The sequence below is a fragment of the Eucyclogobius newberryi genome, unplaced genomic scaffold, assembly GCF_026437365.1.
Source record: "Eucyclogobius newberryi isolate DKJ021-1_F unplaced genomic scaffold, fEucNew1.0.hap1 SCAF_1, whole genome shotgun sequence".
Taxonomy (NCBI): Eukaryota; Metazoa; Chordata; class Actinopteri; order Gobiiformes; family Gobiidae; genus Eucyclogobius; species Eucyclogobius newberryi.
The window spans coordinates 48,721,344-48,734,159 of NW_027315723.1; the positions used below are offsets into that span (position 1 = coordinate 48,721,344).

Consider the following 12,816-nt stretch of genomic DNA (forward strand, 5'->3'; position numbering starts at 1 on the left):
ACCTCCGGGAGGCTGGGGACATTGAGTCCGAGTGGACCATGTTCTCCGCCTCCATTGTTGATGCGGCTTCTCAGAGCTGTGGTCGCAAGGTCTCCGGTGCCTGTCGTGGCGGCAACCCCCGAACCCGGTGGTGGACACCGAAAGTAAGGGATGCCGTCAGACTGAAGAAGGAGGCCTATCAGGCGACTGAGATGTAGGTCTCCTGAGGTCATCGACAGGTATAGGCAGGCCAAGCGAGCCGCAGCTCGTGCTGTCGCAGAGGCAAAAACCCAGGCCTGGGAGGAGTTCGGGCCATGGAGGAGGACTATCGGTCGGCCCCAAAGAAATTCTGGCAAACCGTCCGGCGCCTCAGGAGGGGGAAGCAGTGCCTCACCAACACCGTTTACGATGCGGGTGGAGGCCTGCTGACCTCGACTGGGGATGTCGTCGGACGGTGGAAGGAATACTTTGAGTACCTCCTTAATCCCTCTGTCACGTCCTCCGAAGAGGAAGTAGAGACCGGGGACTCAGAGGCTGGCTCATCTATCACCCAAGCTGAAGTCACTGAGGTTGTTCGCAAACTCCTCGGTGGCAGGGCTCTGAGGGTGGATGAGATCCGCCCTGAGTACCTAAAGTCTCTGGATGTTGTAGGACTGTCTTGGCTGACACGTCCCTGCAACATCGCGTGGCGGTCGGGGACCGTGCCTCTGGACTTGCAGACCCGGGTGGTGGTCCCTCTGTTCAAGAAGGGGGACCGGAGGGTGTGTGCCAACTACAGAGGGATCACACTCCTCAGCCTCCCCGGTAAGGTCTATTCCAAGGTACTGGAGAGGAGAATCCGACCGATAGTCGAACCTCAGATTCAGGAGGAGCAGAGTGGTTTTGGTCCCGGTCGTGGAACACTGGACCAGCTCTATACTCTCCATCGGGTGCTCGAGGGGTGTCCTTTGGGGGGTGCTCCGGGAGTACGGGTCCGGGGGCCTTTGCTCAGGGCTGTCCGGTCCCTGTATGACCGGAGCAGGAGCTGTGTTCGCATTGCCGGCAGTAAGTCAGACCTGTTCCCAGTGCATGTTGGACTCCGCCAGGGCTGCCCTTTGTCACCGGTTCTGTTCATAATTTTTATGGACAGAATTTCTAGGTGCAGTCAGGGGTCGGAGGGTGTCCGGTTTGGGGACCACAGGATCTCATCTCTGCTGTTTGCAGACGATGTTGTCATGATGGCTCCATCAAACCCGGACCTGCAACATGCACTGGGACGGTTTGTGTGAAGCGGCTGGGATGAGAATCAGCACCTCCAAATCCGAGGCCATGGTTCTCGACCGGAAAAAGGTGGCTTGCCCTCTCCAGGTGTCCTTGCCCCAAATGGAGGAGTTCAAGTATCTCGGGGTCTTGTTCATGAGTAAGGGAAGGATGGAGCGTATCGGACCGTTGTGGTGAAGGAGGAGCTGAGTCGAAAGGCAAAGCACTCAATTTACCGGTCGGTCTACGTTCCTACCCTCACCTATGGTCATGAGCTTTGGGTAATGACCGAAAGAACAAGATCGCGGATACAAGCGGTCGAAATGAGTTTCCTCCGCCGGATGGCTGGGCGCTCCCTTAGAGATAAGGTGAGGAGCTCGGCCACATGGGGGGAGCTCGGAGTAGAGCCGCTGCTCCCCCACGTCGAGAGGAGCCAGCTGAGGTGGCTCGGGCATCTGTTCCGGAGCCTCCTGGGCGCCTCCCTCGGGAGGTGTTTCAGGCATGTCCCACCGGGAAGACCCAGGACACGCTAGAGAGACTATGTCTCTCGGCTGGCCTGGGAACGCCTCGGGATCCCCCCGGAGGAGTTGGAGGAAGTGTCTGGGGGGTAGGAAGTCTTGGGAGTCCCTGCTCAGAATGCTGCCCCCGCGACCCGGCCCCGGATAAAGTGGCAGAAAATGGATGGATGGATGGATGTAAGAAATTGAAAATAATCCTTATTATACTGAGCGGTACAAAAATGCCCTCAAGATAATAGATGCACCACTGGTGTGCATCTATTCACAATATTTAGATTAAAGGTTAGCCAACTGCACAATAAAGTACCGTATTTTCCGCACTATAAGGCGCATGTAAAAGTCTTTAACGTCCTCAAAAGACGTCCGTGCGCTTAATAGTCCGCTGCGCATAATATATGGTTTATTTCTGGTTGTGCTTACTGACCGCGAAGATATTTTGTGTGGTACACAGTGTATAAAGAAGATTTGGGACACGAGACGCCGATGCACGACTAGATTTACAGTACTCCGGAACCAGAAGTCCCAACAACATGTATGCAAAGCATTCTGGGAACAGTAGTCTACCTACACACGGCGCACGCGACACTTTGTCAAAAACGTAAACAACATTTCCGGTAGGTGTCTGCGTTGTCAGGCACAACGCAGACACCTACCGGTAAATAAAGGACCCCAAGAAACTTGGCCCAAGATGGCTCCTGCCAAGAGTCCATTGGATCTGTTATATTATCGCAAGAAATGCGCTTACATATATAAATCCTCCTCAGTCCTCCATACATCTTTCATTACCACCTATGGCAATTTACTTGGAAGCTCGACAAGATAATTAGCTGGGTCAGACTTTCGCGACACCCCAGACGATTCTTAACTCGCACACAGCAATTTGAAAAACATGAACTGGGAATACAGTTGGCAAACTGATTTAAAGCAAAAAATACTTCAGTCATAGAGGGTGATTTTGAAAACTTTACTCTGCATTGATGTACCAGCAGAATTGAACGCCAATTGCCAATTTCAGGCAATATAAGAATTGAAATATTTGCTTGTTGAACTCAGTTAATCCTGCAAAGCTTTGAATGGGCCACTTGGGGAGTTTCCTTTGTCAGCGCAGGCATAAGTGGCAACGGCCAGTGAGCGCGTGGCATACTAAATACTTCAAGGCACTTTCTTTATAGTGAAGTTAAACACTTTATTGCAGTCATCTCAAATTCTATATTCAGGTTAAAAAATATTTGAAAATGATGGGGTATTCAAAAACTAATGTTTACAATTGCAAAAACAATACTGTGATATCTTAACTGTATCAGCTTATTATTTTAACAGTAATATGAGGAGTTCAGTCAAGTTAAATCAAAAAACAACTTTCAATAAAACTTCCAAGATTTCTTCATGATTCAAGCCCAAAACAAGCCCAACTTTAGGACAAAATATTAGGGCTAGACAATATGATAAATATGTATCACAAATGTTCCCTTCATATTTATTATTTGCAGTTATATCACAATTTTCAATTTAATTTATTTGTATTCATCCAAAACTTAATAAAAATAGTTTTCAATACTAATTAAATACATACCTAAACCTATAAAACCTAAAACAGTCAAATTTCTTCCTTCAAAGTCTGAACTGCCCAAAAACACATGCTTCTACTGAAAATGTACAGTTCAGTTAACTCTTATGTGTAGCTGCAACTCGTCAAACAAGATTCATCAAACAAACATGAAAGAAGCTAAATCCTCTCCAAATCAGTGCTGTTTTTAAGTCCACTAATTATTTCCAATCTCATTCTGAGCATTTCTGCCGTGTGCATGTTTATGACTGGACAGGCGAGATGTGTTATGTCCTTTAGGCACAATTCGATTGGTCCACTTTGGAGCGGAGCAGGACGGTCCGAAAGTGACTCCTTTGCCATGAGTGAACTGTGCCGGCCTATTATTAAACCACTGGAGATTTGAACGCTAAATACTAGCTTAGCATTTATTAAAGTGTATTCTTACGCTATAGTGTAGTCAATGCATTTCCCAGTAGTGACACTGCAGTTCATCAGGTTGTTCCATGAATCTTTAGGTCACTTTTTATATTCTTTTGGACAATGTTTCTCTAGAGACATTTAGCACACCTGCAACAAAAATAGCGGATTTCCATGGCAACGGTTATTTTTTGATGTTCCATTCCCAGATCTATAGATGCCAGATGCAAATAAATGTAGTGATCATACTGTGGAACATTCGAATCCTATGTGACTTAATTATTATAAATACTGGAATTGTACAGGAAATCACAAGAAGAAGCTCAAATCGTGATATTAATTATGAACTAAATCACAACTGTATCTGACAGCGCAGTTCTATGGCTGGTGTAACTCCTATTCAGACAACACACAGATGAATTTGACCTCAATACAGGCTCTTCCCGTCCCCTCCCCCCGTCTCTCTCCCCTCTCTACCCCTAATCCAGTTACTGTGTACAAGTGTGGTGAGGGGGGAGTTTGCCCATTGGGTTTGGGCTTCTGAGGCCGCTACAGAGGGGAGAGAGAGAGAGAGAGAGAGAGAGAGAGAGAGAGAAGAAGCAAGGAATGGGGAAAAACAACACCACAAAAGCGACACAGACGCTTCAATGTTGTAAAATAGATTGTCGCTCGGGGTAGGAATTAGAACATACGAGTAAAAATAGCAGCACACATGTCAGAAATGTACCTTTTTGCGTCTCAATCTCGCTGCTCGGGTCGCTCCTCCTCTCGTCACTGTCGTCCCTACACAAAAACGGAGGATTAAGAATGGACACAATAGGCTGACAATAAGTTCACAACATTTGAGAGTTTGAATGTCATAATTCACTCTTCAGGAGAATCAAAGAACAGAAAATGCACATTCGCTTAGTCTTAATCATTGGTTTGGGTCAGGTAATTATTATTATTATTACTTTTTTTTATATTGTTCCCCTTGAAAGTTCTGATTTATGTGCTATAATCAAGATTGGGTTGGTAGTCACAGGAGGAGGGGTGAGGATGATTAATATTGTGAAATTATTTATTATAATTATTATTATTTAGTATATGTGTATGTCCATGCTTGTAGGTATCTATATGTACTATGTGTATATACATTCATGTAGGTGTATCTATGTATGTGTGTACGTATAGCTGTACAAGTATAATATTATTTTATTCTTATCATTATTAAGTACTGTAATGTACTCCTCATCCCTGTGATAAGTATTTGAAAACATCAATAAAAATGTATCACAAAAAATAAACATTTCAGTCAGAAACGTGTAACGGTCTTTGCTTCGTTTCATTTCTTGGTTATAATAACTCCTTATTTGTATAAAAGTCCTGTTTCTTCAAACTAAAGGATTCCTTCAACATATCAAAGCTTTTCATTTGATTGTCTTTTACAATCTGAAAAAGACTCTTATGCCTTTTGTTATCCAAACCTTAAATCTCAGGTCGGTGCCGTCCCGAGCGTACGATTTTAACTGCTGTACTCCCACACTTTGAACCCTACGGCTCACAAAACGGTGCGATTAATTTATAGATTTGTACTGGCTAACAACCACCGGGGGGCCCTCTAGCAGAAAGCTCAAGCATTTGACACATTACACTTCTTCTACAGTGTAATGGGACAGTAGAAGAAGACGTCAGTGAACATTGGTCACTATATTTTAAGCTTCAAAACGCTGTGTGTTTTATTACACTCATAAGAATTCATATTCACTGGAGAATTAGTCTAATGAGGAAGTGAATCACGACGCGACTGAACGCACACGCAGGGCGAGGACATAAGATTTATGGGTCTGCAATTTAGAACCTGCCGCATTGAAAAGAGACTTTCTTGGGCAGACCTGACCATCTTTCTGTATAAATATCATATCACAAATGTTACAACATAACAGTCACTGGCTAAGCACAAGCTCAGGAGCAGATGAACCAGATGTGAAGACACAGACACAGGTAAATCAGCGAGGGGACAGTGGGGACAGCTGTGATGTGTTTTCTGTTTGTTAAGCTTCAAAATACTGTGTGAATATATGTTGGATTGTAATATAACACAGAGAAATGAGTCTAATTTGACCTGTGGCGCAGCAGCGGACTACGACTCAGCGGGCCGCGGGTCATCTGCCAGTAAAGCCTGCACAGGAACCCCAGGCACAACACTACACTCACTATTTTTCCATTGAGCGTTATGCTCTGGTCACACCAGGACAGCAACACTCTGATTTGACTCGCAGGGTTTTGACATTTAATTCCATGTGATGTAAATCTAGAGATTGTTTTACTCAAAAATCTGGGGAAAACATTAATTTTTATAGTTTTAACTTTATAGTGGAAAAAAAGGGGGGGGGGGGGGGGGGGGGTATAGTTTTTCACTAAAATAGTTGACAAATCATTAGGGAGAATCCCACCTAAATATTTCAAGTCTCTCTAAAAGTGAAGTCAAAAAGTCAAGTTTGTATCAAGATATTTTACTAATATTATGAAGGAAATGGACATTTCTGGTTTGGCCAAAAACAACAGAACATCATCATAAATACAGAATCAATAGATTTCTCAGCATTCAAACTTAATATCACATTTGTGTTTTGTTGTTTTGTGTATGGTTCATTATGTGTAAAGATAGTCTTAACATCAAATCAGGTCAAACCAGGTATTTTCTCAGTGCTACAGCTCAACTTTAAACCATATTCATTTATGAAACAAGAATTCCATGCAACCAGAAGAAATATACTTACAAATGTATCCTTGCATAAAAGTTGAATATTTATGTGGCAGATTTTTAAGATTTCTTTTTGTGGAGGTTGTTCTTAGAAGTATGAGCTCATTAAAACAGTCCAGAAATAGTCGTTTAAATATGTTTTTATGAAACTGTAGGTACTTCCTGCTACCCTGTGGAACGCTGAAATTATGCATTTGATTAGTTGGGAATGGAAGGTGATTGTTATTGTTTAAAAAGAACCAGCGGGGGTGTTGGTCTGGATAGTTTAACAGTGATACATCTGGCTTGTATAATGAGCGCTAGCTGCAGCCGCGGAGGAACAGAAGATGGAAAAGATTGGTGGAATAACAAAGCACTGTTCAGTGTCTGCAAAATGCCAATTGCTTGTATTTGAGGAAATATATTTCATAGTTTGTGTAGGCAATACAGTGACAACTTTAACAAAAACACCTCTCAGGTCATATTTTTAAGGGGAAACGACGTGTGAAATCAACTAGACTATGTAATAATGAAGGATGAAGGTGAGGTAGAATTTGTGTTGTTGTGTTCTTGGGCAAGACACTTCAGCCTTGTAACAGTATGTGGTCTTTGTGTATTGTTTTGTTGTATTGGAGTACGCGCCGGCAAATTGAAATCAATTTATCAAACTCAGGGCAAGGGATGTCATATTTTAAATCGCTTGGACTGAAATAATATTAATAAGCACTTCAGATTTAGGTTTACTTTGTGTGGAGTGTGGTTTGAACTGAAATAACTATAGCTTCTAAAATTATCACCTTTACGATCACTTTTATCAATTAACTGATAGGCTTTTCACTAACAATTACTTTAGTAGTCGACTAGTCCAATGATTTTTTTCTATTGTACAATGAGTAACATGTTTAAACAAAATAAAGGTTGAAATATGCTTTTTCAAATGTATTTCTTTATTGCTTTTAGATAGAGAATATTTATGAATAAAGTTTATCATGGATGAAAATCAGAAACACCTTCTATTCTAATTCTAGACATTTTGTTTAATAATGCCAGAATCTTAGTTATAAAAATGCCTTACTGTGTGTTTTATATACAGTCCACAGAACGATTACGACTATACCATTTTTTTTTTGTATAGTTGACTGGTCACAGTTAGTCGATTAATTGTTGCAGCCCTTTAAACGGTTTAATGTCAACGGCCCAATTACTCAGATTTGAGTGTTTAGTTTTCAGGGAGTTCCACATTGAAGGCACCAGATACACACATCGCAGCAGTTAGTAAGTCCATGAGGGTGAGAATCGAACCGGTCACCCGCTGGACCATCGCCTCTGGACCAATCTACAGTCTACACACATCCATCCATCCATCCATCCATCTTCTGCCGCTTTATCCGGGGCCGGGTCGCGGGGGCAGCAGTCTGAGCAGGGACTCCCAGACTTCCTTCTCTCCAGACACTTCCTCTAACTCCTCCGGGGGGATCCCGAGGCGTTCCCAGGCCAGCCGAGAGACATAGTCTCTCCAGCGTGTCCTGGGTCTTCCCCGGGGCCTCTTCCCGGTGGGACATGCCTGAAACACCTCCCGAGGGAGGTGCCCAGGAGGCATCCGGAACAGATGTCCGAGCCACCTCAGCTGGCTCCTCTCGACGTGGAGGAGCAGCGGCTCTACTCCGAGCTCCCCCGTGTGGCCGAGCTCCTCACCCTATCTCTAAGGGAGCGCCCAGCCACACGGCGGAGGAAACTCATTTCGACCGCTTGTATCCGCGATCTTGTTCTTTCGGTCACTACCCAAAGCTCATGACCATAGGTGAGGGTAGGAACGTAGACCGACCGGTAAATAGAGAGCTTTGCCTTTCGGCTCAGCTCCCTCTTCACCACAACGGTCCGATGCAGCGACTGCATCACTGCAGCCGCTGCACCGATCCGCCTGTCAATCTCACGCTCCATCCTTCCCTCACTCGTGAACAAGACCCCGAGATACTTGAACTCCTCCACTTGGGGCAAGGACACCCCACCCACCCGGAGAGGGCAAGCCACCTTTTTCCGGTCGAGAACCATGGCCTCGGATTTGGAGATGCTGATTCTCATCCCAGCCGCTTCACACTCGGCTGCAAACCGTCCCAGTGCATGTTGCAGGTCCGGGTTTGATGGAGCCATCAGGACAACATCGTCTGCAAACAGCAGAGATGAGATCCTGTGGTCCCCAAACCGGACACCCTCCGACCCCCGACTGCGCCTAGAAATTCTGTCCATAAAAATTATGAACAGAACCGGTGACAAAGGGCAGCCCTGGCGGAGTCCAACATGCACTGGGAACAGGTCTGACTTACTGCCGGCAATGCGAACACAGCTCCTGCTCCGGTCATACAGGGACCGGACAGCCCTGAGCAAAGGGCCCCGGACCCCATACTCCCGGAGCACCCCCCAAAGGACACCCCGAGTGACACGGTCGAAAGCCTTCTCCAGATCCACAAAGCACATGTGGACCGGTTGGGCAAACTCCCATGAACCCTCGAGCACCCGATGGAGGGTATAGAGCTGGTCCAGTGTTCCACGACCGGGACGAAAACCACTCTGCTCCTCCTGAATCCGAGGTTCGACTATCGGTCAGATTCTCCTCTCCAGTACCTTGGAATAGACCTTACCTGGGAGGCTGAGGAGTGTGATCCCTCTGTAGTTGGAACACACCCTCCGGTCCCCCTTCTTGAACAGAGGGACCACCACCCCGGTCTGCCAGTCCAGAGGCACGGTCCCCGAACGCCACGCGATGTTGCAGAGACGTGTCAACCAAGACAGTCCTACAACATCCAGATACTTTAGGTACTCAGGGCGGATCTCATCCACCCCCGGAGCCCTGCCACCGAGGAGTTTGCGAACAACCTCAGTGACTTCAGCTTGGGTGATGGATGAGCCAGCCTCCGAGTCCCCGGTCTCTACTTCCTCTTCGGAAGACGTGACTGAGGGATTAAGGAGATCCTCAAAGTATTCCTTCCACCGTCCGACGACATCCCCAGTCGAGGTCAGCAGGCCTCCACCCGCACCGTAAACGGTGTTGGTGAGACACTGCTTCCCCCTCCTGAGGCGCCGAACGGTTTGCCAGAATTTCTTTGGTGCCGACCGATAGTCCTCCTCCATGGCCTCCCCGAACTCCTCCCAGGCCCGGGTTTTTGCCTCTGCGACAGCACGAGCCGCGGCTCGCTTGGCCTGCCGATACCCGTCGATGACCTCCGGAGACCTACAAGCCAGAGTGGCCTGATAGGCCTCCTTCTTCAGTCTGACGGCATCCCTTACTTCCGGTGTCCACCACCGGGTTCGGGGGTTGCCGCCACGACAGGCACCGGAGACCTTGCGACCACAGCTCCGAGCAGCCGCATCAACAATGGAGGCGGAGAACAGGGTCCACTCGGACTCAATGTCCCCAGCCTCCCCCGGGACATGGGAGAAGCTCTCCCGGAGGTACGAGTTGAATACCCTACTGACAGAGGGCTCCACTAGACGTTCCCAACAGACCCTCACAATGCGCTTGGGTCTGCCAAGTCTGTCCGGCTTCCTCCTCCGCCAGCGGATCCAACTCACCACCAGGTGGTGATCGGTTGACAACTCTGCCCCTCTCTTCACCCGAGTGTCCAAGACACGCGGCCGGAGGTCTGATGACACGACAACAAAGTCGATCATTGACCTCCGGCCTAGGGTGTCCTGGTGCCACGTGCACTGATGGACACCCTTGTGCTTGAACATGGTGTTCGTTATGGACAATCCGTGGCTAGCACAGAAGTCCAATAACTGAAGACCACTCGGGTTCAGATCGGGGAAGCCGTTCTTCCCGATCACCCCTCTCCAGGTGTCACTGTCATTGCCCACGTGGGCGTTGAAGTCCCCCAGTAGAACAACGGAGTCCCCGGTCGGTGCACTGTCCAGTACCCCTCCCAAGGACTCCAAGAAGGCCGGGTACTCTGCACTGCTGTTCGGCCCGTAGGCCGCCACAACAGTGAGAGACCTGTCCCCCACCCAAAGGCGGAGGGACGCGACCCTCTCGTTCACCGGGGTAAACTCCAACACGTGGCGGCTGAGCTGAGGGGCTATAAGCAAGCCCACACCAGCCCGCCGCCTCTCCCCGCGGGCAACACCAGAGAAGTGGAGCGTCCAACCCCTCTCGAGGAGATGGGTTCCAGAGCCCAAACTGTGCGTGGAGGTGAGGCCGACTATATCTAGTCGGTATCGCTCAACCTCCCGCACAAGCTCAGGCTCTTTCCCCCCAGCGAGGTGACATTCCATGTCCCCAGAGTTAGTCTCTGTGTCTGGAGATCTGGTCGCCGAGGCCCCTGCCGTCGACTGCCGCCCAGATCTCTCTGCACCGGCCCCTTATAGATCCATGGATCCTCCTGCGGGTGGTGGGCCCACGGGAGGGCGGCCCCACGTCGCTCTTTCAGGCTGTGCCCGGCCGGGCCCCGTGGGGTAAGACCCGGCCACCAGGCGCTCGCCATGGAGCACCCATCCCAGGCCTGGCTCCAGGATGGGGCCCCGGTGACGCCGATCCGGGCGACGTAAACTGCCTTGTTCGTGTTGTCATCATAGGGGGCTTCTGAACCGATCTTTGTCTGACCCGTCACCTAGGACCTGTTTGCCTTGGGAGACCCTACCAGGGGCATGAAGCCCCCGACAACATAGCTCCCGGGATCATTCGGGCACTCAAACCCCTCCACCACGTTAAGGTGTCGGTTCAAGGAGAGGCGTCTACACACACTGCTGATAAATTAACCTACTGTCTCCAATCATTGTTCGATGTTCAGAACAATTGAAAACCCTTTCTAATCGGTCAGCAGAGATCCAGTAATTGAATGTTCTGCCTTTGAAAGCACACTCTTCCAGCAGCGTTTTACAGCTTAAACAATCCATCATATATGACCACATGGAAGATTTATGGCCCGCGGGCGAGTATTGATGCTGGATTCATCAAAACTGCAAGTCAAAAGATCGTTCCGAGGCGTCAGATCACACTTAAAAGACTGGATCAGCTCAGAGGGAGAGGTAGATGCACAAGAAAGGAGCAGGTTTGACCTAATTCACAACTAATTCTATTGTAGACACAGTGCAACTGAGGAGCAACATTTTTCATAAAAGAAGCAGTATAATACGGTGTTGTAAGGGATCAATGGGAAGATGGGAATCAATGGGAAGATCCCGATTCAGTTCACAGTGCATATTTGACACACGTCCAGGAGCATTCATGTTTGAGACGATTTAAATATGATCTGCCATTTATCAACAGTTAAGATAAGATAAGATATTCCTTTATTGTCCCACATGGGGAAATTTCATTGGTGCAACGCAGGAAGATACAGAGGCAGATACAGAAGAAAAGAACAGATCACTTATAGGAAGTCTGAAAGTTAAAGTTAAAGGTTGTATGGTGATAAAAGTGGAATCGTGAGCTTGTTCCTGTGAAGATCTTCTATTTTGGGGATATTGTCACGTTGGGACGCACCGTTTTTTTCTAATTAATGGAGCTGTCTTTTCAAAAAAATGTTGTTAATCAGGTTGTTTTTTCAGGATCAAACAACAGGTTTAGTGGCTTAAGGCCGTTCACTGCCGCTTGCAGGTGTAACTGGCTCGTGTGGTGACCATAAAAATATGGTTAAAAGGCAATGCAATTGAATTAACCAGCTCCCGCCCAGCTCCCGCCGCAGGACCAGCTCCCGCCCAGCTCCCGCCGCAGGACCAGCTCCCGCCCAGCTCCCGCCGCAAGGACTAGCTCCCGCCGCAGGAGCTGGTCCTGCGAGCTCCCGCCGCAGGCCGCCGCAGGAGCTGGTCCTGCGAGCTCCCGCCGCAGGCCGCCGCAGGAGCTGGTCCTGCCGCAGGACCGGCTCCTGCGGCAGGACCAGGGAGGGAGGGAGGGAGAGAGAGGGAGGGACAGAAGGAGGGACAGAGGGAGAGAAGGAGAGAGGGAGGGAGGGAGAGAGGGAGGGAGAGAGAGAGAAGGAGAGAGGAACAGAGGGACAGAGAGAGAAGGGAGAGAGGGACAGAGGGAGGGAGAGAGGATGAGAGGAAGAGAGTTAAAAGTTGAGGTGAACCCGTCACTCCCCGGAGATTTATAGTTTTTTAGTTTAATAATTGCACTTTGAATTTAAATAACTGTTATTTCAGCATGAGGCTGGGCGATAAATTAAATGTATTCGATTAGTTTTTTATCTTTAATAATCGACAATGTGAAAAATGTGTCCAGAGCCGACAACTTTAGCCTCTTGTCAAAACTCTCACACAACCGTTGTCAAAGAAAGGAGCAACTAAAGCCTAGCGCCGATTTTACGAGCCTTTATCACTTAATTAGAGCCACAAGTTGCGTCTTGGAAGAATCTTAATGTAGTTTAATCTGCAAAAGTTGCAAGTTCTTCTGA

At 47.9% G+C, this 12,816-nt stretch overlaps 1 protein-coding gene across 2 annotated transcripts in view; it reads right to left on the reverse strand.

The window, feature by feature from the left end:
• The window catches only part of LOC140361881 (diacylglycerol kinase zeta-like), a 128,212-nt gene that overhangs the window by 20,130 nt on the left and 95,266 nt on the right, over nucleotides 1-12,816 (reverse strand). For both annotated transcript variants that reach the window (XM_072447779.1, XM_072447788.1), the window contains exon 29: nucleotides 4,430-4,485. In XM_072447779.1, the coding sequence (XP_072303880.1) occupies nucleotides 4,430-4,485 (56 nt within the window). The remainder of the gene's footprint in view (nucleotides 1-4,429; nucleotides 4,486-12,816) is intronic.